The 27,146-nt window shown below is 41.0% G+C and overlaps 1 protein-coding gene across 3 annotated transcripts in view; it reads left to right on the forward strand.

Annotated features, from left to right (window-relative positions):
* Nucleotides 1-27,146, forward strand: part of LOC148024308 (phosphatidylinositol deacylase) — a 94,026-nt gene that overhangs the window by 51,538 nt on the left and 15,342 nt on the right. For 2 of the 3 annotated variants that reach the window (XM_087693934.1, XM_087693932.1), the window contains exons 2-17: nucleotides 678-968; nucleotides 1,147-1,337; nucleotides 1,448-1,625; nucleotides 2,487-2,624; nucleotides 2,836-3,010; nucleotides 3,154-3,305; nucleotides 3,467-3,640; nucleotides 3,720-3,830; nucleotides 13,302-13,421; nucleotides 13,525-13,681; nucleotides 13,921-14,084; nucleotides 14,290-14,376; nucleotides 14,916-15,244; nucleotides 15,331-15,412; nucleotides 15,525-15,664; nucleotides 15,878-16,118. In XM_087693934.1, coding sequence (XP_087550060.1) covers nucleotides 678-968; nucleotides 1,147-1,337; nucleotides 1,448-1,625; nucleotides 2,487-2,624; nucleotides 2,836-3,010; nucleotides 3,154-3,305; nucleotides 3,467-3,640; nucleotides 3,720-3,830; nucleotides 13,302-13,421; nucleotides 13,525-13,681; nucleotides 13,921-14,084; nucleotides 14,290-14,376; nucleotides 14,916-15,244; nucleotides 15,331-15,412; nucleotides 15,525-15,664; nucleotides 15,878-16,118 — 2,730 coding nt within the window. The remainder of the gene's footprint in view (nucleotides 1-677; nucleotides 969-1,146; nucleotides 1,338-1,447; nucleotides 1,626-2,486; nucleotides 2,625-2,835; nucleotides 3,011-3,153; nucleotides 3,306-3,466; nucleotides 3,641-3,719; nucleotides 3,831-13,301; nucleotides 13,422-13,524; nucleotides 13,682-13,920; nucleotides 14,085-14,289; nucleotides 14,377-14,915; nucleotides 15,245-15,330; nucleotides 15,413-15,524; nucleotides 15,665-15,877; nucleotides 16,119-27,146) is intronic. The other variant, XM_087693933.1, reaches the window with a different exon arrangement.

Genomic DNA, 27,146 nt, shown 5'->3' on the forward strand with positions numbered 1-27,146 from the left:
CTAGCAAAATCCATAGATTTCCCCCCACTTTCTCTATTGTACTCACATTACCCTATAGTGGGTACGTTTGTAGTTTTTATTGGAAGTGTACATCTCCATTGTCACAAATCACATCTGACCATCACAGACGACATCTCGGTATGTCACATTTTGATACTTAGCGACGATCATCATTTTGCATGGTTATGTCTCATAGGTTGATTTTGGCCTTAGTAGTCGTTAATATATCTTTCTTTCTTCTTTCTTTCATCTTCTGGTCAGTCGATGCATCTGCTTCTTCATTGCTGCACTCTGACAGTCGATAATTCAGTTCACATTGGTCTTTTGGTGAACTGGACACTAGGTTCATTAGAGTAAGTTGACATAGGTCGGGCTTTGTTGGTTGGCCACAAATGTTGAACAAACAATGTCCTAGCATATCGAAAAAATGCATGAGGAAACCCTGAAAGAGTAACTTGGACCACACCAGATCTTTGTTACAAGGTTTACTACATTGAATTACACATTGCTGGTGGTATATTCTATAAGCTAGTAAATACTGGCATTGATGAGTTCATTTTGAGTTGGTAGGTTTTTTACATTGCCCTTGCTCAGGGTATTTTGTTTCATATATTTTGAATGGCTGCACCTGAAGTATAGTGCAAAAGTTGCAAGGCTAACTTCTCTTTTATGATTAGATACGGTCTTTAGCAGCAGAGTCAGACAGAGCTTTCAATGCTGGACCTATGGAAGAATCCTTTTACCAGGGAGGTATCCTGACACAGGAGGAGGAAGGGTATGGTGTAAGTGATAGTGAGAAAATAAATGGTCATGCAATTGAGCAAGAGCTGCAGACAGTTTCAAAGCTTGAGAAACAGTATTTCAATCACTTGGACTGGTTTTCTGTTGATCTTGATGGGGAGCATTCAGCCATGGATGGGAGAATATTGGAAGAGCACACTGAATATGTTGTACAAGCTATTCACAGGGTATGTTGTCATGCACCTGCAGCTGAAGTTGGGTTCCTTTTATTGCTTTTGAGTGTTTGTGTCATTCATTTAAGTTACTGGTCTCTTTATGTGACTTATTTTGTTGATGGATTTTGAAGTCCTTTAACGAAAAACTGTGTGTATGTACTTGTTAATGAATTGAATGGTGTCTGTTAAGATTTTGGATAGATACAAAGAGTCCCTGGAGGCTAGGTCCAAGGGCAGGACAGTGCTTACTGACAGTCTACCTAAAAGTGTCATATTGGTGGGACATTCCATGGGAGGGTTTGTTGCACGAGCAGCGGTTGTTCATCCAGGTCTGAGAAGAGGAGCTGTTCAAACAGTGCTTACTCTGTCAAGCCCACATTTGTAAGTTTTTCTATCATGTTTTCATTGTCAGAGGTGGATTTCTAATAGCTTGCTTCCTCTTTGTTTGAAATTATGCAGCCAAAATCAATTTAATTTGTTACGATGATCAGGTCCCCTCCTGTTGCAATGCAGCCCTCTTTGGGCCAGTACTTTTCACGTGTCAATAGAGCTTGGAGAACTGGCTATGAAACCACGAGGACAAGGTCTGGACGGAGAAGATTAATTTCAAGTCCTAGCCTTTCCCAAGTGGTGGTGGTGTCAATAATTGGAGGGTCTCGTGACTACCAGGTGAAAAATATTAGAACTATCCCCTTCTATCACCTTGTATTACTGTTATGTGTACACTGTTGTTTTGGTTCACTTCTTAATTTTGAAGCGAGTATAAAGGTCCTAGGAGTTTTGAAGAAAAGGGTAGTCCCTGCAAACATGTCCTTTCTGCCGTAGGATGTGCCAGTGTTCTGAAGGCACCAATGACATGCAACTTAAAAAGATGTTGTTGGTGCTGAGCCACTTGCATGGACGAAGATTTAAATGGTCAAAACCCTGACTTTGCATAGCATATTCATAATTCTTGTTTGGAACATTATCCGGTTGAGGATATACATCAATGATGTTCTGAATGGATTTTCACATGAAGAGAAACCACCACCAAGAACTTGTTGATAAGGGACATTTTGAATAAAAGACGGAGGACTCTTGAAATGGAGATGTCAAGATCTCTCCTGTAAACAAAATGGAGAGGATTCCTAGAACTCATAGACAAGGGAGGTTTGAACCAAAGGTGGAGTATTATTGAAATGAAGCTGTCAAAATCTCCCCCTACTGGGGAATTTCTTACTGGAGTGAATGAACCTTGACATATAACAGTATTGAAAGAGTCAAAACTAAGAACATTGTTGTTAGAGATGGAGTTAACCCTTATGCATAAATATGCTCATTACAGCTACCAACGAGTATGATCAACTCAGAACAATGAGGTGCACCTAATAAAGCAGAATTTATGGACAATTCAGCTAAAAAAATTATGCAAATGATACTGTTTCCTGGAAATGATTATTGGTTCTGCTGCTCCCCCTTAATTCACTAACCAAAATACTGCTTCAAATGCAAGTGCTTAAGTTTTGTGTTCATCTTGGATTGTATCGACAGGTAAGGTCGAAAATGGCATCATTGGATGGGATAGTGCCCCCAACTCATGGTTTGACTGTTGGAGCTCCAGGGATGTTGAACGTATGGCTAGGGATGGAGCATCAGAGTATTCTGTGGTGCAACCAGCTAGTTGTGCAGGTAATCATACTAACCATTTCTGCTTAGCCGTGCTAGTTGACAAGCTGGAAGTTTTGGACCTTGGCCCTTCAGTGTTTCCTTTGAAGGCTGAGTTTAATAGCTATTTCATCTGTGCATAATGAAAACGTAACAAGTGATTGTGCACTATGCAGTTGGAACATGCTGACATTGCTTTGATAGCCACTTGTGACATCGTTGGCTGTTTTTACAGGTTTCACACACATTATTACAAATTATAGAGAAAGGGTCAGCCCAACCATTTTTTAGTCCCTCCAAAAGGCTTGGAATCTTTGTATCAAACCTCAGGAGTGCACTTCCACAGACGTTTGGTTGGATGAGTTCAGCAGTACAACCCCACTCTTACAAACCTGTTGACCTTGCTTTGGGTACGTGCAGCTCAAGTTGTTCGTCTTAGTTTCTTGAGTAGACTTAGGGGCTACATAAACTAGGCACACTTGTTTGAGCCAGTATTGAGGTTGGTTGATTTGTTGTCATTGCTTCTAGTGTTGTCTCTCTTTCTTTTTTGTAGGGACTATTGAGGATGAACACAATCTTTATACATGTCCAAAATCAGTAAAATGGTCAGATGAAAGTCATGAGAAAGACCTTTTTATTGAAACATACACAGTGACAATATTGGCCATGGATGGGAGGCGTCGCTGGCTAGACATAAAAAAGCTGGTAATAAATAGAGAAATAGCGAGATGGGGATTTTTCTCTATTGAAGTAACATTGAAATGCTCAAGTCTATTACATAGCATGCGGCAAGATGGGGATTTTTCTGTATTGAAGTGACACTCTAATACTCAAGTGTACTAAATTTTTCTTTGGTTGTGTGATAGGGATCAGATGGGAGGGATCACTTTACCCTCGTGACAAATTTGATTCCATGTCTGGGAATCCGAGTACATCTTTGGCCTGAAAAAGAAACAAAGCAGGGTGTTCCGGTAAATAAAAGATTGATAGAAGTAACAAGAAAGATGGTGCAACTTCCAGCTGGTCCTGCTCCACGACAGGTGAGTGATTGGTTTTACTTGTGATTTCCATGCATAGCTTGGTGGCCAAAAACTAAAGTTGCATTTACGTGTTATTTAGATCGAGCCTGGAGGACAGACAGAGCAAGCTCCTCCTTCCGGAATCCTTCATCTCTCCCCTGAAGATTTACATGGCTTCCGATTTATTACAATAACTGTTGCCCCACAACCAGTAAGTTGTCTTTCTAAGAATTTGATGCTTTGTCACCATTATGCTCATGTATCATGCAGAAAATATTTCCACCCTCTGAATGTTTTGCTGAGAACAACTTTGTTTATTCACTGGATGATCTAATTGAGTAAGCCAACTGACTCTCTCTGTGGGCATCAGAGTACCTAGCCTCTTTTTCGGCATTGGGATATTTTGCTTCAGTGGCCTTTGTGTTGGGAGCTTGTTCAATGTCCTAGCACTTCAAGGCTTCTAGAATTTGTCAGTGATACCTATATAGAGGCACTGTTCTCATTTTAGTGTCCTATGTTGTTCACATTGCCTTCTCTTGCCAGGGTATGCATGTGCCTGTCACTGTGCCTGTTGTTCTGTGCTTCACTTCCATTCAGTACTTTGTCATTCTACCAGACTCTGTGCGCTGACCCTAACGTTGTTGTGGGAAATGAAACTTGCTTGCGATACTTTGTTCATTTGTTAATCTCTTTTTTAGTTGTAAACACTTCTTAATTTCTATATTCCAATCCTGATTATGTGATCAAAGCTTCGTAGAAGATGTGTAGCAACTATAGAATAGTAGAGGAGGAGAATTAAAGAAGAGGAATATGTTGGATACTGAGAGCAACCGTTGTCATAGCTGGTTGATTAGCTCATATAAAAGTTTGCATGAAATATTAGAAATTTCATTAAGGGCATAGAGGGGAAAATCACAAATGTGAGAAAAGCAGAAAGAAGATCCTCAATTTGGGGGAGCTTTCATGCAGAGAAAACAAAGAGAGTCTACAAACACGACTAACACACTGTGAACTCAGATAAGAATGCAAATGAAAAAGAATAGAATGAAGAATGAGTGCTGTAATGAGTGAATGATGAATGAAGGAATAGATACAACTGAGTGTGCTCAAGGAGTGAAGTCTCCACAGCCTGCTGCCATGAGAATCAATGGTTATTGGATGGATCTGCTTCTTGAGCATCCACACATCTAGACCTTCTTCATTCATTTCATTTCAACATTTATTCATTTGTTGGATACTTCTGCCTCTTCTGTGTTTTACATTTTTGTTTGAGTTCTTTGTGTTTTAGTTGTGTTCATACACTCTTTTCTTTGTGCACACCCTAGTATATCTTTATATGGTATCAGAGCTGGTGCTCTTCCAAAGAGTATCCTGCATGCTATCAGAGCCGGATCTCTTCTAAAGAGTATCCTGCACAGTATTGTGAGAAGTTTGGTTTGTAGGAGTCTATGAAAACCACACACATCTAACTTATAATGTCTCAAACATTTCTTTCTTGGGAGATTTAGTGTCTTCTCAGAATTCTCCTTCATGGAGGCCTTGAAATGGCATTATTCTCTCAATGCAGATGACAATGCATCTGCCCCCTCATCTTCCTTCTCTCTACCAGATGTTGTGAGCAGATATTGGGCTCAGACAATTCTTGCCTACAAGGTGACTTGATGGCACTTCTCAATCTTTCCTTTACACTCCGATAAAAGTTGCACATCCGTCAGGACATTCAGTTGGTGAGGCTGGCCGCCTCTCACTTAGGGAGGACACACAAATTTCAGGATGATTGGCAATCCATCATCTTCATCTCAACTAGGCCTAGCTTTCTAGAATCTGTTTGATTTGTATGAGTGGAAACTCCGCTATGTTACTCCTTTTCTTGTGTAGTATCCGGTTGTAAGTTAACCATGGGGATCCAAGCCTTTGCTAGTATGTTAATGCTAATAGAGGAGGTTCTAGAGGCAAAGACATGTATCCAGATTTAGCTGGTACTTTACTTTTGTTTCATGTGAGCATGTTATTAGTGCTGCTAATTCTTGATTCTATGCTTTCAGAATGATCATTTAGGTTCTCTTGCCCTTGCTTTCAATAGCATAGAATTAGACTCTACCCTTGCATGAGCTACTTTATGGTCTATTCTGCTATAATTAGCACATTAGGTTTAGGATCTTTTGTTTAGTCTCCAAGCTCTTTTTTAGTTTCTCAAGTTAGCTTAGGTCATTCATATAAGTGTCAAGTCTTCTATAGGTTTTCAATATTATTGTTAGGTGCATGCTCCTCAGCTCTTTGGTACTTTATTGTCGGGAATGCCATTCATTCACGTTGTACCTCCCATCCAACGTCAAGTGAGCATATGTTCTTGTATTGGTGTGGTTGTGTTGGATATCCCTCTCATGTCCCCTAATCTTTACCTATGGCCACTGATATGTAGGGATTTCCATGTCTCGCTTATGGTATGCCTCCTCACACTTCATGGGCCACTCAAACATAAGGATATTCATTTCCTACTTATGGTGCATATAATCATACTACTTCACTCATAAGTAGTGTTATCCTTCCCTTGCTCATAGTGCATACATCCCATTCTTTTTGGGCTCCTCATACACACATTTTGATCCATTATGCATACCAAATCAATGCATGGTGGGCACTTGGGTTCCCAGCCATGCCCTCTCTATTCATCACTTGTACTCACCCTTTGGTTGGTATAGCCAAGAATGCCTTTAGTGACAAGACTTGTTTCATAAGGCTTGAATTTCATGAATTGGTTGAGTCTCGTACAATACGTGCTTTGAGTCCAAAGGTATTTGAAACCTACTAGTTGGTTTAGAGGCCATGTTGGGTCCTCCACTTGCTCGTGCTCACCTTAAGCATATCCATCTATGGAAGGCTCATAATACCACAATGAATGTTGGTTAATGTAGGGATTGTTTTCAAAGTTCCACTCAACTACCATAATTTTCCCTAGCATTTGATTGTTAAAGTCATCTTATTGGTTGCTGTGTGGAAAGAGATTGAACCCAATGTATCAATCTCAATCATGAACTCCAAGAGCTTTGCTTTAAGGAAGGGGACGACGTGGGCTCACCAAAATTAGATGATGATTAAGTCACATTGTTTCTACGTAAGTTGCCTCCTAAATACTTTTATATTATGTACATAGCAGTAAGAAACGTCAGAGATGTTCAGATATGAAATGTCGGAAACATGTTTTGTAAGTTTCTTTGAAGAGGGGATAAAATAAGAAATGCGGGTTTTCATAGTTTTAACTAGGAAAAGAGGTTCTAAACTTCTATGGAACTCTCTCTTAAACAAAGAAAGGCCAATTGAGCTTGAGTGATAATACATGAGAGTCAATTGAGAATGAAACGTTGTATATCCATGATCCATTATTGACTTGTCACTTATGTCGAAGTTAGTCTTTGGACAAGCTATACGATGGTTTAGAACTCAAACATTTTGATTCATACATATCACACAAAGAAAATTGAAGTATATATGTAAGTAGCCTATGTACAATATGGATCATAAGCAAGGTTGCAACATGATGATTCTCATTCCAAAAGAAATTGACAAAATGTCAAAATCCAGAATGAATCATAATATATCATAAGTGAGACTAAAGTCGTATAATAATCAACACTCAAGACAGAATGATAGATTGATAGAGTCCAATAACTAAACAAAATCCTAAAAACGTTAGTCTCTCATCCAAAATCTTAAGCCCTCATGAATCATTACTCCTCATCATCACAATGTTTGACATTGCCTTATAGTTTTGTTTAAAAAACCATGCTTTTAGGTTTCAACTTAAAAAAAACAAACCTCATGTTTTTTACTATAAAAGACGTTTCTTACTTTAAGAAACGTTTCGTAAGTTTCAAACTCAAAGAAATGCATTTCTTTGTTGCTATGATTATGTAGCAACTCGTTTTGTTATTCTTATTGTTGATCTTTTATGTGTTTGAATACCAACTATCACTTATGCTTAGTTGCATAACCAAGTCTAATGAATACCAACTATTGCTTATACTCATTTGAATAACCAAGTTCACAAAATGGCATTCTTTTGGTTGCCTACTTGAGCAGGGCCTCTTGTTTCCATTTCTTCCAAGGGAAAGTTTGGAGGCGGCAAGAAGTCTCTAAGACTAAAGACGAGTCCTACACAGTGTGAGATCTCTTCTTACGATGGAACAAAAGAACTTAAACCAATTTGGTAGCACTTGCCTAGAATGAATAGATATTGCAGTCACTACCAATGCTCAAGTCACATGGACGAGGAGTGTTGTAATTGTTGAGAAACCCTTCGCATGCAGTTTGCGTTTTGCATTTTGCGTTTAGGGTTTCATGTTCTGTGTTTTGTGTTTAGGGCTTCATGTTTTGCGTTTCATAGTGAACAACCCGAAAAAGGGGCTGGGCGCCCACAGTGGGGCACCGATTGTCTCGGGATGCCACCCTAGACAACTGGTGCCCTCCCTCCGAGCGCCACCCTCGACAGTCTCTTGCCTATTTATAGACTGTCTTTGTTACTCATTTTTTACGACCGATTCATTCAATCCATCACCTCTTCTCTTCAGCCTCTCCATTGCCTTGACACCCTTTCAGGAGGACATTGCGGTTTGTGGTTTGTGGCTGTCGTCATCATCTTCCTTGTGCTATGCTACCCTTGTTTCCTTGTATCACATTCACTCCATGATTTAGATCTTTATCATTCCATTCATTAGAGTTTTTTCTCTCTTCTTTTCTCTTCTTAGTTTTTACGGAGTTCACTCCCTGTTTCTCCCCGCAAACCCTACTGTCTCGCTAATATGTCGTCTTTTGACATGGTATCAGAGCTAGATCTGCTTAAATAGTAGCAAAGACCCTCCACTCTAGTGAAGGCAAAGATTGGTGGCGAGTTCGGCATCCACTTCTCTCCTCCTTTTGCTGCATTAACACTCTAATGGGCAGTTGCTTCCTCTTGCGTTTGCTATTTTCCAGCCTATGTTCAAGACTGCTGTTGCCGTCTCCACTTCCCCTTTGCTGCGTTTATTGCTGGCAGCTCTTTTGGTGCACCTTGTGGTATTTCAGCACCTACCCCCTGTTGTGTTTGAGCTAAACATCTGGCAGGAACCTTCTCCCTCTCTGACCAACAGTCTGCCCTTCGTTGACAGCTGGCGGCTTCTCCGTGACTGTTGGCTGCTCATCCCTGATTGCTAGCGGCTCCTCCGTGTTTGTTGTTGACAGCTCCTCTTGGTCTGCTACAAGTTGCGTTTGCGGCTAGCAGCAAACTTCTCCCTCTTTGACCAACAGTCTATCCTTCGTTTGACAGCCGGTGGCTCCTCCTTGATTGTTGGCGGCTCCTTCCTAATTGTTGGCGGCTCATTCCTAATTGCTAGCGGCGGCTCCTTGTTTGTTGCTGACAGCTCCTCTTGGTCTGCTACAAGCCGCGTTTGGGGTTGGTAGCTCCTCCTTGCAGTTGGCAGCTCAATTCTAGCCCTTCCACTGCCCTCCCACACCTTGAGGCGGACATTGGGGTTTGTGCTTCACACTGCCCTCACATCCCTTGAGGCGGACATTGCAGTTCATGGTTTGTGGTTGATCTCTTTCACCTCTTCCTTCTTTAACAAGGCATGTTGGTACCCATGGCTTCTTTACCAACAGATGACCAGACTATTGGGTGCTCCTACCGTGGCATCATTGGACATACCACCAATGCTTGCCGACTTCGACCTTTTCTCCCCACCCCCTCGAAGTATATGCGTCTTCCACCAGGCACTCCTTGTGCCACCTCTCCTGTCTGGGCCACACAGATCGTTTTGCATCGGCTATCAGGGTACTATGCTCAAGGCAATAAGACGCATCCGATGCTCACTAAGTCCTTCCGAGCACATAGAGGATCGATTGGTGCTATGATCTCCTGGAGATCGTCGCAATGCTAGCGGTAGTCTTCTCCCACCTATTTTCGGGTATAATGGCTACCATGGCCCGCGGTTTTGCAATTTGATCCATCGAGAGACAATGATTGTTTGATATCGTCTCCTCATCAGTTTGCTCCTTCGAGAGACAGTGGCTTCTTGACTCTTTTCTCTTCTTCGGCTTTCCGGTCTGCTCCATTGAGAAGCAACGATTGTTGCCTACTCATTGCTCAGTCTGAGCCCCACCCTTCACCCTTGCCTACTTAGGTTCGAGAGGCCACTTTTGGGAGTTCTTCACCACCCCAGATACCTTCTTCGGCATGACTAGCGGCACTTCCTTTATCCTCAGACATTTCAAAGTTTGTGATCCATGAGTTTTTGGATTCTCTATCTACCTTAGAGGGGGATTCAAAGGGGGATGATCTTTCTTTGTCCTCCGAGGGGTACATCTATGACTTCAGAGGTGGCTTCTATTTATTTCTCCCATTTCAAACGGAGTCCCCACCCACCACTTAATCCTTCCCACACCTTGGTGGAGGCCTTTTACCTTCCTCTTCTACCCTTGGATGGGGTGGCTTCCTTCTCGTGGTCATCTCACCTATTGATTCCCAGGATCTCGAGGATCTACCTAGATCAGGGCCTTGGAGGTTTAACCACGACTTGGTGATGAGGCCTTCGTATTCCTTCTTGCATGGATGCACGGAGCTAGTGGCTTCTATCCCGAGGTTGAGTTTTGGATTCTTCTCCAGTTCACTCTGTCTATTGTTCTTTACTGCAGGCTATCTTTCAGGTGGAAATCTTGGATCTGAGGGATCCTCTACATCTTCTTTCTCCTCTTCTTCTTGCCTTGGTCACTTAGCCAGCATGGTGCCAACTCCGAGATCAAGTACGGACATATCCTTATGGTTTTCAACACCACACAAAGTCTATAAACTGCACGATTTCATCATCTTTGTGCTTGGGCAAGTGAATAATTTCCCTATGAGGGACACTGTCCAAGTGGCACCTGTTACATGAGCATTCTTCAGCCTGTAGCATTCCATCTCCACCTCACTCTTCTCTTCTTTTTCTTTTTGGGCCTGAGAGGGGTTATTGAGAAACCCTTCACATGTAGTTTGCAATTTGCGTTTTGCGTTTAGGATTTCACATTTTGCATTTTGCGTTTAGGGTTTCATGTTTTGCGTTCAGGGTTTCATAGTAGACAATCCCAAAAAGGGGCTGGGTGCCTCATCTTAGATAGCCGACGTCCTCCCTCTGGGTGCCACCCTAGATAGTCTCTTGCCTATTTATAGGCTGCCTTTGTCACTCATTCTTTACGGTTGATTCATTCAGTGCATCACCTCTTCTCTCCAGTCTCTCCAGTCTCTCCACTGCCCTTATACCCCTTCAAGAGGACATTGTGGTTTGTGGTTCGTGGTTGTCTTTATCATTTTCCTTGTGCTATGGCACCCTTGTTCCCTTATATCACATTCACTCCATGATTTAGATCTTCATCATTCCATTCATCAGAGTTTCTTCTCTCTTCTATTCTCTTCTCAGTGTTTACTGAGTCTACTCCTTGTTCCTCCCTGCAAAACCTATTATCTCGCTGGTACGTGGTCTTTTGATAGTAACAAGACCCGCAATCATCCTCCTAGATCTTCTTCTTGTTAGACCTTTGGTCCACCCATAGGCAATACTTCTTTGGAGCATTTGAGAGAGGGGTTGCTCCAATTAATACTATCACGAGGATGTGAAATTTTATTGCTTTACTTAGCATTTGATTTAAAGTTAATCAAAGGTGCAAATGTGACTTGCACATGTGAGGTTCAAGTTAATTATTTCACAACGTAGAACGCAAGACCTTGAGATATCCCTTGGTGCCAAAGACAAAAGTTGTAATAAATTATGTGCGATCGGTATTAGATGGTACCGGGTGTCAGAAATTGGCCTAGAATATTTAATTAGCCATTATTGTTAGTGGTGATACTCGAGAATTGATATTAATTAAATAATTAATACCAGTTCTGGGCTAATGAGTGCTTAGGATCACTTGGGTGATAAAGTGGTCTAGCCAATTTAATTGTTGGCTGGTTAGATCAGTTTTTTGGATACAAAAATAATTATTAAGTTAATTTTTAAAATTTATGTTCTGAAAATTAATTTAGTGGGCTGGATGATGCTGGAAAATCAGTTTGGAATGTTGCCACTTGGCCAAAATTCCCCATTTGTCAACCATTGGAGAGGTTGAGCTGTTGTTGCTTGCTTTTGGAGCCATTTGTCAACTAGTGGAGATTGTTTTGGTGAAGGTAGTTGCATGTTCTTGACCATGGGAAGTCATTGATCACGGTTGATGAGTTTCTTTTAAAGATTACAATCTTTGATGCTCCCTTTGTTGTTGGTGAATCCATTGGGGCTGGAAAACCAGGTCAGCAGCCCAATTATTAAATTTTCATGGCAAATCTCTAAATTCTCTCTCTTTCTCTTGTCATTTCCTAGCTTTGCTCCAAGGTTTATAGCAATCCAGCCATTAGAGGTGGAGGTTTTGGTGAATCTCTATTGTAAATCCTAGTTTATAGTAGAAATTAGGGTTTAACAGCCACATCGAGAAGCATGTCCAAATTTAAATGCTTCAAACTTGAATTTTTAGAGCTGAAATAAGTGTATTTCAAGAGGATTCAAGAGCTAGCCAGTTAGCATTGATTTTGGGGCTAACTTATTTCCCAAGGAGCACAAGTGAAGGTCAATTCCCTAGCAAATCAAGGGCGAATTGATTGGAAGGCTTGTTGGTCATTTATAACAGGAAGAGGCACTTGGATTAGTGGAGAAGGTTGAAGAATCTTTGTCGGTACTTCATCCATTTGCAATCAAGTTAAAGAAATACCGTAAGGGCGCCAAGTTTTGGGACCAATAGGTTGTACAATATCCAAGATTAAGTGGTAACATTTGCATTTTCAATTTATTGAATTTTGTACTTACTGTAATTAGTGTTAAATCAGGTTAATATTATCCTACCAACCAAGGAGGAAGGCCGTTTTCAAATACATTTGTTGCTCTTATTCCTTGTCTCCCAATGATGAATCATTAGTAATGTGAGTTATGGAAAGCCCCCTCAGTTAGCATCTTGCTAAAGAGTTCCTTCAAATAAGCTTCTCTTTGCTCCTTTTGAGAATGTATAATATTATCCTACCAACCAAGGAGGAAGGCCGTTTTCAAATACATTTGTTGCTCTTATTCCTTGTCTCCCAATGATGAATCATTAGTAATGTGAGTTATGGAAAGCCCCCTCAGTTAGCATCTTGCTAAAGAGTTCCTTCAAATAAGCTTCTCTTTGCTCCTTTTGAGAATGTATTCCTTCCCCAGCTGTAGCTAATACCCTTTTGTTTTTGAAGAGTGTTTGATAGACCTTGAAACTTACACTGCTGATGAGACGTTATGCTTTCCATTTTGATAATAAGAAGTCCCAATAACCAAGTTAAGGAGAAGAAAACACTTAATGCTAGTTTTTGCCTTGCTTTGGTAGCTGTGTTCTCTGTAAGGCCAGTTGACTAGGTTAATGCCATGTTGGTTATCATGTCCGGTTTTTACTTTCGAGTTTACTCTTTTAATGTGAAGTCCCTAGTTCTTCGAGCTGGGCTTCGTAGGGCTAGGCCTTAATGGCTGGTTATAGTGAATAAAGGATAGAATTTCCTAGAACTTTGGCCATACAGTGAACTCGGTTGTGCAAGGAATCATGCATGCCATAGGAATTTGATTAAAAGTGATTACTAACATTTTATATGATGCAACTTCTATTGGATTTTTATTTTTTGTAGACAATATCTGGGCGGCCTCCTCCAGCCGCTTCTATGGCCGTGGGCCAATTTTACAGACCAAGGGATGGAGCAGTCTCTCTTTCACCATCTTGGCTGTTCTCCTCAGTCATCAAACAGAAGGTTCTGATTTTGTGCATCCTATTCACATGGATATGCTTGAGCAGCTGTCAATTATTATCAGTTTCAAAGATTTGGAGGCAACAGTTTGTGTGTTTTGGTGCAGGAGCTCCAACTCGTGGAAAATCACCCACTTCTCTATAATTTGTCTGTCTCCATCAGCATGGGTATCATGCCTCTAACCGTGGAGCTGAAGACATCTAGCTGTGGTATCCGTAACTCTTTATTTGCTAATGAGGAACCTGGTGATCGTGAGCACACAAGTATGCATACTTGATATTCTTGATATTATGCAAAATCTTACCTTTTCTTTTCATGCTGTCCTGTACACTTCATTCCTGCAGTTCTTTTTTTCTTTTTTCTACTCTATTAGGGGATAACAGGGGGTCAATAGAGGGCTTCTATTTGTCTTTCTGACAAACTTGAGTTAAATCTTGCCGAAATAACAACGAGCAGTTATCTTGGATGATTTCTGATACCTTTTGGAATTGGCTTATTTCAGGACTCTGTAAACTTCGTTGCTTTCCTCCTATTGCTCTTCTTTGGGATCCATTGACAGGACTTGCAGTGATTCCAAACTTTTATTCTGAAACAATCTCAGTTGATTCATCACCAGCACTGTGGGGAGCACGCCGTGCATCAAAGGAGACAACCATCATTTTGTTGGTAAAACATCATTTATCTAATTTGAAGAAGGCATCAACTTTCAATTTTTTGTGGCAAAGTTAAAAAAAGAGCTGGTTAGGCTGGGTGGTGAATTGCTTTTAAATTATCAGAATTCGAAATTAAAAAGGCAAAAATGGAACAACTTTTCTTTGAAGGATCATGGAACAGTGTTTTCTAACTGAGATTTTGAATTTAAAACACACAGGTGGACCCTCATTGTGCATACAAGATCAGTACTAGTGTGTCTTTGTCGACAGCTGCCACTCGTTTTCTGCTCGTACATGGGTTGCAGGTCTGTTTTGATACATGATCCTTAAGTTTTTACAGCTGTGATTTCCTACAGACTACTTTAAGAAGGAAAAACATCAAGAAGAAAACTATCAATTCCTCCTGATGAAGGAGAAATGTCAATTCCTCTTCTGAAGAAAGATAAATATGGTGTCTTTGGGAATGCACATGTATCTTGCATTTATGCATTGGCAGCAGATCTAAGCATGCCTCAAACGGATTGATGCAAGGCTCAAATGGATTAAAGGCCGAGTTTTTGAAAAGCTGTACAATTCATTAGAGAAATGCTTAGGTGTACAATTTGCGGTAATGAAGAAACTGCCCAGCCTCTCTTCCTTTTTCTCTTCGTCTATGTGGGCTCTATGTGAAGCATTCTACCTTGTTCGCTCTTGCAAGCAATGTAACAATTTATCCACTATTGGTTGAGGCAAGCCTGTCATGGATTGGAGTGCTGAGTTCTTTGAACAGCCCTACTATCTCTGTTCTGACTCCTCCAGCTAAGACAATTTCCTTTGTCAAAGTTCTGACATGTAGCTATTGCAGATTGCAGGTTTTGCTGTTGCCATAGTCCTTTTCGTGCTAATGCAACAAGCACGTGCTTGGGAGTTGGATCAGCCTGTGCCTTCTGTTTTGGCAAGCATGGAGTACAATCTCATCTTTCCGTTTCCATTCCTGCTCTTAAGTACCATTCCATTAGCCATTTACTCAATAGCTGAGCTAATGGAATCAGAGGCTACTTCTTCATTTGTCAGTTTTGTCTTGGTATCGGTATCTTGTTATTGCTTTGCAACTGGAGCTGTGGCTCTGTTAGCAATAGGTACCCAGGCATTGTTTTATGCTGCTGCATCAATGCAGGTCTTTGTAAAGCTGAGGTGAGTGCTGAGATATCCTTTGTGTGGTACACGGTGACTATAATTCAAACTCTGAGATGGCTAACATATTTCTTGTGTGATGTCAGGTGCAAGGTTTGGATACAACATCTGCATGCTAGGTTTTTCCTCCGGTTAATTCATCGACTTACTGCTTTGTCTTCCTTGCGGGTATGCTAAGCAACGGTTTTGGAACATAAGTTCCAATTTAATTCAGCTTTGCAACTTTTTCAAGTTACATATGCAACCATTTAAGTAACAGTGACCTGACTGTTTTTGGCAGATACTTGCAAGTATCAGAAAGCGACCAGCATTTACTGCTATGATTTTCTCTGTGCTACTCGTTTTTTTTGTACATCCAGCTTTGGGGTTGATTGCCCTTTTGCTTGCACATTCATGGAACTGTTATTCTGCTCTCTACAAGTAAGTTCTCTTCATGAAAAAGAAATAACCTAGGACATTATGCATATGTTCGAGGAATGACTCTGGGACTTGTTTAGATGGAGTGTTACCACATCTAGACAGTTCACCCAAGTTTAGGTACAGAATTAATGTCTAGAAGTAGAGCTAGTTACATCCTAGAGGCTAGAATAAAGCTAAAGGTTTCCCTAAGCTGGTTTCTTTCATATGTAACAGTTGTTTGGCGGCTTGGTCTCGCAGCCAGCAGCAGCAGAATCTATCCATTCAAAGTCTTGGTCAAGGCGTTGATAGTCAGACAGTTCCTACGAAACTTGATGCAAAACATTTGGGGAGTCCGAAGACTGTACTCAACTTTGGAGACACACAGCTGGAGATATTCAATTATGGCCAAGGGTTGCTGCTGCTACATCTAATCACCACTGCCATGCTTATACCTTCCCTTGTTGCATGGGGTCAGGTTGGTTCCTCCATTCTATCGAGGATTGTCTAGTTTTCTCTTCCTTCGCTTTGTATAACTACTCCATACTTGTCACTTTGTTTGGTTGTGTTTCTTTTGGGTGGTGAACCTACTATTGTCGTATGAAGATGATTTTGGTACACAGGAGAAACAAAAGATTGTCGAAAATAGTTGGAAAAGACATTGTCCCACTGATAATCACTGTCCTATAGTCTATAACAATCATATAGGTTTTGCTAAAGAGAGCGAGGAAAGTTTGTAACCCTAGAAATCTGAACTACAGAATCATCAAAAGTTTGTGTGTGTAAAAAACTGCACTGCTACTCACATGCTGATGACAGAGCACTTCAACTTGTAAACTCCAGAAGAACAGTTTATAACAGAACCAACTGTATGAAAGGAGATGGGAAAAAGGAAGGGAGAGCACTGCAATAGCTCGTTAAGCCCCCTTCAACATCATCCCTTCTTACAAGAACAGCAAAGAACATTGCATCAGGTACATTCAGGACTAAACTTGGCTGTCACAGTGCCTCAGGAAGATCCTAGACACCACTGCAGTTAACTGTCAAAACAGAACCGATTTACTGAATGTTGCCTAATTTGGAAACATTGGCAAACATTATGCAGCTCAAAACTGTCATGTTAATTTTTAGCAGGCTCTTGAGGCAATAAAGTAATCTTCCAACCCTTCAATCTGGGTTTCCAATTTCTTGGACTTACTTGCCTTCACTAGTAAATGTTGGGGCCTTCATCTGCTTACTCCTGTTGGGACATAAAATTATTTTTCACGGTATCCTGAGTTTGGTCAGACTCCTTCATTTGCTCTTCCTTGGTTGCACAATATGCTCCTGCTAATGCATATGCAGGGATAATTTGGGATAAAAAAATACAATTAGGACACTGGTTGCTACAGTGGAAAGGGGGTTGAATGGGGACATATTGTGACTGTTTTGGAGATGACCTGTGTGGAGGCTGGCTGGTTGAAAACACAGCAGTGCTGGACATGATTAAGCTGAACGAACATGGAGTCACTGTTCTCGACCTTATAGGAGATCCAACTTGGCTGAGGCCGGCCAGAGCTGAGAAAAATACATTTGGTTATGGTTGCTGCTGTATTGTTACATCCTTGGACATGCAGATGGGCGCTAGTATCATTGGTCACAGTGGTCATGAAGTGATTTAGTATGAATGCACTAAAGGCACTTTAGGGTTAGGACAACTGAGTTCTATTTATAGGACTGAAGGTCCTATCGTGTACATTATTGTGTGATCACCACTCTTGGACCCTTGGCCTATAGACGGACGTGTTCATGTAGTGGGATGGTGTGGATTGGTCGTATGGGATGTTAGCCCTTGGGATGTGGTTGTGACCTATTGTGTTGCTAGCTTCCAGGATCGGGGGTGAGCTTGTTTGGCTCTATGGATGGGAGGTGAGTCTAGTGTCCACCTCCTATGTGTTCATGGATATAGCTTGTGTTGTGTCTTGTGTGTAGGTTCGATTCATTATTTTAGATTGATCACCATGGCTTAAAGTACCCCTACAAGCAGCCCGATCTCCATGGCTGTAAGGTGAGATCCGTAGCTTATACAGGAATTTGACTTTGAGATTTGTTAACAAAAGGGCACAATTAGTACGGTTGCTGATACCCTTAATTTGGACCCCTTAAGTTAATGCCTTATCCCTTTTTGAAACTTCTATTGATTTCTATCATTCTCTTAAAGGGTGTTGCCAAAATGATCCTAACTTTAGCAAGATGTAGCAATTAGTCCAAGATGGACCTAGTAGCCTCGAAAGCCTTGGTAGTTGGACATTTGGAAGTTGACTACTGAGAGAAAGATGGTGAAAAAGTATTCCATTCATAATGGATTGTTGTTTAAACAAGATAAAGAGTGTGTGTTTGATAATTAGGAAATCTATACATGATTTTGTTTGAGTGTCATGATGTGTTGAGCATGGGAGACTTGGCATATACTGGACTTTGGCTTTATTGCTCGCATAGTTGTCAGGTATGAAAGAGATGATATTTTACGGTATGATAAAATACGGCACTAAATGGTACCCTAAGATTTTATAAGGTACGGTACAATATTAGTATGAAAAAAAATCATCTCGAGTGTTTTGGACTAAAGATGATAGAATGAATGTGTAAAGTCTAAATGCTATTAGAATATACAAGATGATTACTTGAGGATAACATGCAAAGTCTTTATGGTATATGCCTTATACACGGTTTGTGCTACAAGTACTTAGATGGAAGTGGATGCATCATATATGAATCATCATACAAATAAGAGAAGTATAGACTTGTGAAATAACAATAAATAAATAAATGTTATATTAATGTTTGTGAAAAGACCAAGATGACCTATGAGACCATGAGTTAGAATCATTTGTATGATGGTAAATTATGTGAAAACAGTAAATGAAAATGTAATAAATAGTACAAGACCTCTAAAAGCTATAAGTAAGGGAAACTCTAGCTCGCAAATAAAGAGTTCTAGCTAATACAATGTCATGGGGATGTAGAGGTAATGTGGGCAATAATCTCTTGTATGTATCTATGAAAGTGTCGTCGATGCCTATTTCGGGGTTTGGGATGTTTAGATCGGCCAAGCTGCACGGTTCAATCAATCAATATCCCTTGTGCATGTATAGATGAGTGAGAGTGTGGCTATACTGAAATCTTTTGGGTCTCTCTCGTGAAAAAATTTGTAAGCTACCTTTGGGTGGGACCTCCGTGCCTTGGAGCTGTTGTACTCCTAACGAGTGAGTCTTGAAGTTGTCATATCTCTAGGAGGAAGAGACCAAGGCATCACTAGTCAGCGAAATATATGACTCTAGATAGTGGTCCAAACCCGTCTATGAATAGATAGTGGAGGCAGCCTCTGATCTCCTAATATGTTGGGCATTGGCAAATATAGTGCTCCTTTGTCTTTGGCTCTTATCTAACATATTTGGCATATGCACCCCTTTGGTGGTATGGATCTATATCTCCTGTTTCAATCTCTAATTGGTGTAAAGAGATACTCATTTGACCAATAGCACATCTAATCCCATGTAGAAGGTCATCTTCATTCCTAGCTCTTGGGCTAGTGCCAACCATATCCTCTTGACGTTTAGGTAGGTAAGATCTATCTTGATAGCTCTTCCAATTTTTGAGTGGCTCAAGGGGGGGGGGGGGGGGCGAGAGAGAGAGAGAGAGAGAGGGGAGGGAGGGAGTATTAAACCTGGGCGTGTGGATTAATAAAAACAAGTGGCTTACTGTTAGGGTAGCCACTTGATTATTTTGTGTGTGAGAGAGAGAATGTGTGTGTGTGAGTGGGTGGGTGGAAGGTTAATGCTTAAGGGGGTTGGTGTGATGATATGCTAGGGTTTGCATAGAAAAAACATAGGATGTATGACGATGACTAAAACACAATAACTTGGGCTGTAGTGCAATAAATGCAAACCCTGAATGCAAAATTAAAACTCAAGCTCAAAATACACAAAAACACAAAAACACAAACACAAATAGAGAGAGAAGAGAACTTTGAAGTGAATGAATCAATGCAGTAAATGAATGTACGAGTGTACAATAAATAGGTCCAGCTGCAAGGAAAGAGACATTCTCATGGTGGCAGAGAGCGGGGAGTGAGTAGCTTGGCCTATTGCTATTGCATGTCTTTAATTTGAGCTTGGAGAATCGCCATTAGCGACAAATCTCCATTATATTTCATGAAGATCCTTTGGGATGCTACTTGTGCACGTGTTCAGGTTTGGAAGAAGCTGGATGAGCATTGTCCGTGTGTTGAGATTTGATAGCAGCAGGTGTATCAAACGGAGACACATTGTGAGAAGTCATGGTGTTGATAGAAGAAAGAAGTATACAGAGCGAAGAATGTTTAGAGAGAGAGAGAGATTGAAAAGAGTGTGAAAGAGGAGAGGAAAACACTATTGAACTAAGCCATTTTTTCAGTTCTATTTATAGGACTCCAGGCCATATTATGCACATTCATTGTGTGATTAGCACTGTTGGACTCTAGGCTCGTAGGCTGATGTTGAGCTCAAAATATTTTATAAACTGAATAGCTCTTTAAAACATCCCCAAAACATGTAAATTACTAAATGTTTCATTAGAGGGTTTGTGGTCCTAGAGAGTTTCCATGTGCCATAAGCAAAACCCTAGCTTGGGGGGATCGTTCTGCATCTATAAGTAGATAGGCTGCTCACCATTCAGCCCATCCCTTGTGTTGCAGGTTTCAGCCATCAACTCTTCCTCCAGTAGTTGTTCAACTCATCACAACTGCTACCATGCCATCACCATCCCTTGGCACCCTATCCACTGCTGTTGTATTGCTGTCCAGCCACTTTGAGTGCATGCTGCAGCTTGTGTTTAGTATAGTTTAGGCCTAACTAGCATTGTCTTTACCTTTCTTTGCTATTGCCCAGCTTCCTACAACCTCTGGTTATGAGCTGCCATTATCTTTAGGTGGCTACATTGTTGTGTTTATTGGTTCTAGCCGTAGAGATTGTTTTGTTTTGGTTTCCAACTTGTTGCACTTCCACTTTTTCCCTCATCTCAGCTTCAACTAGTGGTTACCACACTTGGGATCCATCTCCCGTGGACATCACATTTTAACACCTCCCTCAACTTGCTCTCATAAGAGCTAGTGGCTATTGGACAATTTTGCCCTTTGCCCTTGACCATCTTGTACACTTTTTTTCATTTACAACATTCATTCATTCACTTCAGAGTTATCTTTCTTCTCTGTTTGCGTTTATTGTCTTGCATTTTGCATTCGTGTTTGAGTTCTCTATGTTTCAATCATGGTCAGCGGGTCTCTAAAAAGTTACCTCAGGCTATCATGGATTGCTTGGTTTATTCTTGATTACGCTATACAAACATGCCAATTCATGATGGCTCAAACCACTCCATCTTCAAATCCTTGGATGCTTTCTCAAGCTACTTTGTCAATGGAGGTTCCATTAATTCTCGAGATTGGGCATTCTTTTCCCTTATCTTGGTATTCGTCTTTTCTTTCTTTCAGTTGAGGCATTTTAATCATTTAACCATCATTTCTTGCAGTACTAGTTTGTTTACTTTTCATGATAGGTGGATTGCTACTTTGGTGGTTGTGCCTCCACATTCTCAGTTGGCATCGGAGGCATTTCCCAAGATCAAGTTTCACGCATGCTTATGACACTTGGTCAACATTGGGTTTTTGTCTTGCGATTGAGTACGGGTATATCTCGATTGCCTTGGTGGTTAACTTTTTCCCGCTTTTCTAGTTGGGAGGGTTAGGTCTTCGCCATAGTTGCACTCGTACGTAGTACGAATTGGTTTGTACTATACGGTTCGTACCGTACGGTACGAATTCGTATAAAAAAACAAAATTTATATTTTATTTTATACTTTAGCTACGCCTTGGTGCTCTAATACTAGTTGTTGGGCTTGAAGGAGCACAACTGAGAGAGATGGAGGTCGAGTAGGAGTGAGCGAGAGAGAGAGAGTGTAACAGCTAAAGAGACTGTGAGGAGAGAAAATTACAAATCAATAAGAGTGTACCAACAAATGTGTTGGTACACAAAGAATAAAATGTATTTATACTTAGGGCACATAAAGGGTGCATTCACATGTACAATGTGCGTGTACTATACATAGGGGGTTAAAACTGGGCCTTTATCCCAATAGAAAGTGAGAGAGAGGGAGAGGGACAAAAAGGAAGAGAAGGTGAGAAAGGGATAGGGAGAGGGAGAGGGAGAGGAAGAAGAAGAGGGAGGTTGAGCTCAAAAGAGGGAGATGGATGAAGATAGAGGTTGATTTGTGTGGTGAGGTGTGGAGAGAGGATTGTGAAGACACGCTAGGGTTTGCATTGAGAAAACATAGCATGTATGACCAAGATTGAAGCACGAAGACTTAGACAAAGACAAGCAAAACTCAAACTGCAACTAGCCGTCCTTCTTGGAATGGGTGGTGATAACTTGATTTAAGAGTTAATTACAGTAATAAATAAATGCACATAAAATGAAATGCACACTTTACCATAACATTCTTGGACAGTAGACACCCTGTTGGCCCCAAAATTGGCGCCCCTAGCGGTATTTCTTTAGCTTTCATTCAATTGGAAGGAGTACAAATTGAGATATTTCAATCTCCTCTTGCTAACCAATTGCTCTTGTTGTCATAAATGACCAGCAAGCCTTTTGGGTCATTTGCCCCTTGATTCATCTAGGACTTCTTTTCCAATTTGACCCTTGCCTGGCCAAATGCTGCCCCAAATCAATTCGGGATGGGCTTGCTCCTGAAATCCCTTGATAATATTCAATTATTAGTTACTGATTTCAGTCCCTTGAGCCTTCGATCTCTGGCACGGATCCCAAGGTGGCTGCTAAACCCTAATTTTTGCTGTGAATTAGGGTTTACTGCAGAAATTACAGATCAGCCCACCAAAAATGGCTGAGATCTCCTCCGAATGGCTAAGAATTGCTGAGAATGGCTGAGCATAGGCTGAAGGAGATGAGAGAATGCTGTAGAGAGAGAGAATTCTGAGATTTGTCTCAAAGAACTGATCAAAATCAGCTGCTGCCCTACTGTACCAGCCCCAAACGGATGCATCAGCAACAATAGGAGCTTAAGAGATTGTGATCTTTAGGAGAAAGTGCATCAGCAGTAATTGCCAGCTTCCCAAGGTCAAGAATATGCAATCTTCATCACCAAAATGGTCTTCAATGGCTGGGAAATGGCCCCAAAAGCTGGTAGCAACAGTCCAACACCTCTTTCCAAGAGCTCCAAAATGAAAAACGAGATTTTCCTCTCCCTTCAGCTCTATTTAGCCTTTCCCCTACTTGTATGGGAAATTTTTGCCATGTGGCAGTTTTCTTAATCCATTTTCAGCAATTTCCAGCCATTTAATTAATTTTTAAAATTAATTAATTCTGAAAATTAATTCAACCCTTAATCCATGCCTAGAAAATTGACCTTGCCCATCCAAAAATTAATTGGCTAGGCCATTTGCAACCCAAAGTGGTCACATGCATTAATTGATCCTTGGATAAACATTAATCCATTAATTAATAATTAGCCTAGTCCCTAGTGTCACCACTGACACGTAATGGCCAATTAATGGTCCTAGGGGCAAACTAACACCAAAATTCACCTAGAATCTAACAAGTGTAACTTGTTACAACTTTTGCCTTTGACACTCATCTTTTTCACAGGGTCCTTCAGCCTTCAACTGTGAAAAAGTAGCTTGCACCTCACATGTGCATCTTTTAATTGCACATTTGATTAATCCTTTAATCAAATGTCAATTAAATATAAGCAAAGCATCAAATTTTCATGTCCTCATGACACAAACCGTCAACGCAAAACACAAAACACAAAAACTCAAAACTCAAACACGGAGACAAACACAAAGAGAAGAAACTCTGAAGTGAATGAATGTTGTAAATGAATGTAAGAGTGTACAGAGTGCCCAAGGATTGAGTGATGCAGTGTTGGAGTGATGTCCACTGGAGACGAATCCCAAGTGCAGTGACTATTGGTTAGAGTACAGAAGTTTAGGAAAACACTAAATGTTGATCATCGGAGGGTCAGATGATTGAGGTGACAGGAGGGAAGGTGCTTGGAGTAGAGGGCGGCAATAGGAAGCTTCTAACGGAGGTGTAGGATGGCTACTAGTAGGGAGAAGATGGTTGCCCATAGGGAGAGGATGATCATTAGTTGCTGCTGGGGTTAAAAGGACCAATCACAAATTGCAAGGCTGATTCTTAATAACGAGGGAGGGTTGCCACTTGTCGCCTAGCTGATGGAGAGTCGAACACATGAAGGAGGCAGTTTGTGGGTTGGCAATGGTAGATGGACCAAACGCAGCAAAGGAGTAAGAACCTGCACTGCAGGGATAAGGTTGCTTGGTTATTTATAGATGTTGAAGGGTGCCCCAAAAGTTAGGCTTTTCAGGAACCACTAAAACTCTCTCGAACTGCATACCAAATTTGGGTTTTTAATTAATTAAGTGTGTTTTGGGGCTGTTTAGAAATGCTAATCAGCTGTAAAGCGTGTTTTAGCTGAACACCCCCTCTTAAGCCCAAAACCGAGCCTAAAAGGGAAGGCCAACAATGTTTACCCCAAAGGGTGCACATTGATTGCCCAATGGCCTAGTAAGACTACAGAGGTGAAGGTTATCTTAGCAAGGGAGTCCAAGTAGCTATTGCAGAGGAAATGGTATCGGACAAAGGGTGCTCGTCGGTTGCCCAATGGGCTACCAAGCCCTACAAAGGTGGATAGAACCACATTGAACTCTTTTTTCTGTAGTGAAAAGTTAATTTTAGGAGTGCCGACCAATTAAGTAGCAGTGACCCAAAAGATGAGAATAGGGATAGTACACCCAAAACATCACAAAACAATACAAGCATACCCAGCCACTCAAGGATGTCGATGACAAGGGAAACGTGATGAAGTATTATGGCAAGAAGGATGGTGGTGTAGTGCGTCGATGGAAATAGCTTAGGATCCATCCAATGGGGCTTTGCACAATGGGATTCATAGCTACATGCGGAAGAATGCCCATGTAGCAGGTGCCACTTGGATAGTGTCCCTTGTGGAAAAATTGTTCAATTGCCCAAGCTAAAGAATGCTCATGTAGCAGGTGCCACTTCAACAATGTTCCTTGTGGGAAAATTTTTCACTTGTCCAAGCATCCTTGTACAAAGATGATGAAATCATGCAATGCATAGGAAAAGGTACAACAAGAGGGAAGGCCGATGTCAAAGACAAGTGCCGAAACTTGTAGAATGCCAAGAAGGGTAGGAACCCCCTTTTAACCTGGATGTCGATTTGAGAGAAGAAAGAGGAGCTTGAAGATGTCGATCTTCGTGTAGTGTCGAGAACCATGTGGATAAAGATGATGAAGTATCCCAATTGGAAAAGCAAGGATAGAAAACACCTCCATGATAGTATCAGGAGAGATGTTGCATGATCCTCCATAGAAGGGGAAGTGTCAATGCCAGTAGAAGAGCAATATTCCAAGTAGTTGGAACCTTGAAAGAAACAACATGCATCTCCTTTCTTCAGCTAAGAAAGGACTAGTGCAAGCGTGTATATTAGCCCTACACTGAAATACAAAACCCTGCAAAAGAGAGAGACAATCAGCAAGTACAGAGGTGAGTTTTGAGATGCTCCAAAAAAAAGAAAAAAGAAAATAAAAGAAAGCAAAGGTGAGTGCAATGCAATGAGTTTGTAAGTATGAAGCAGAAGTCTAAAAAAAGGAAAAGGCTAAGTGTGTGGCTACCATCATGTATGGTGAGATGGGAAAGTGGTCCTAGAAGGTGTAGTGGATGCCCTAGGAATGGATGCCTAAAGTGCAATAGGTGAGCTAGTAGCAGACCAATCAACTAAGCCTTTAGGAGTAGTGAAGGATATAGGCTGTTGAGATTGTCCATGTGGCACATGTCTAGTAGATATTGGGATAGATGGAGTAGATGATGCAGTAGCGAGAGATGTAGCCCCACCAAACTGGCCAAAGCATGCTTACGAGAAGTGTGCACAACGGATCCAAATGTGGATATGGGTGAACTAGGGAGGAGCATGGTAACCATCTAAGGAGCCCGTGCTGGAGGGATAGGGACACGGGGAACAAAGGATGGAAATCCTTGCGTAGAAGTGACCCAAGGGATGTGGGACGACAGTCCATAAGTAGAGAATGGATATCCTTGTGTTTGAAAGGTCATGTGGGGGATTTGTGAGTGTTTGGGGGTAGTGAGGGGGATTCCCAACACAATCCTTCCAGAGTGGAAGGATGTGCTAAAGTGGGGGTATGTGGAAGGTATAGTGTTAAAGGGTGGTGTTCCCCTCTAACAATGCACCAAGAGGTAGAGTGAATGAAGGGTAGGTAGATGGAAGGATGGGGAAAGCGAAAGTGTTGGAAGTGGATATGAAAGATCCAACCCCTAGTGTGCTTTGTGCGGATGTGGAGTATAATCCAAGATTTTGGAATGAAGATGTGAGTAGATGAGAATATGGAGAAGATAGTGGTGGGATGGGAGGGAGTTGAGAAGTGTGGTTTACTTGCTCAAATGAAACAAATGGTAAAGATATACTTGATGAAGGGAATTTGCTTCGAGAGCCTCCTCTATTAAAGTTAACATATTGAAAATTATTTGGATCATGCACAAAAAAAGAAGAAATAGTAGAGGGTTTTGACTCATATAACTCAAAAGGGTTATACGAATCTAATACAAGGCTTGGTGGATATAAAGGAGATGGATCATCAGACGCGTCGAATGTCGTAGTTCCTCGAAAATCAAAGAGATGGCTAGTCTCACCAACGGTCTGAATAGAGTAATAGCACTCGTTGGAGGAGTGTAAACCGAACTATTCGTGATGTGCAAGTACTTCTTAAAGTCTTCATCTACAAGATGACCAAAAGAAGAAGAAGAAGATAGTAAAGGTGAAGGTGTATCTATCTCCTCCTTGAGACCATAATGGCTTCTCAGAGCCTCCAATGATGGAGAAGCTTGATAGGGCATCATAGGATTCGAAGAAGAGGTACTTGAGACATTATGAGTCAGAATTAAGTTGCGTGTGAGTCTCGCACAAAGACTAGCCTCCACAATCATTGCAGGATACTCATATTTTATACCCTATAAAAAGACATTATTTGCATCTTAAATTGCTAAACTATTCATTCACACCAACTTGTCATAATTTTTCCAAGTTTATTCTTTTCATTTGCTAGAGCGTTGGTGCTGGTACTATTTGAGTATCTTACAGTTGACTAGTGAAGAAAAATATCACTTTGTATCTTACACTACCTAAGGGACAAATAAAGCATGCAACTAGTGATGAAGAGCGTCAACTTTGATAGGTTGCCCCGAGAAAACACAACATATACGACCAAGATTGATACACAAAGACTCGGACAGAGATAAGCAAAACTCAAACCCTAAACGCAAAATGAAAAACACAAACTCAAAACTCAAACACAGAGACAAACACAGAGAGAAGAATCTATGAAGTGAATGAATACTATAAATGAGTCTAAGAGTGT

Source organism: Lygodium microphyllum, chromosome 15 (assembly GCF_053477565.2).
Source record: "Lygodium microphyllum isolate KBCC chromosome 15, Lygodium_microphyllum_v1.1.10, whole genome shotgun sequence".
NCBI classification, from domain to species: Eukaryota; Viridiplantae; Streptophyta; class Polypodiopsida; order Schizaeales; family Lygodiaceae; genus Lygodium; species Lygodium microphyllum.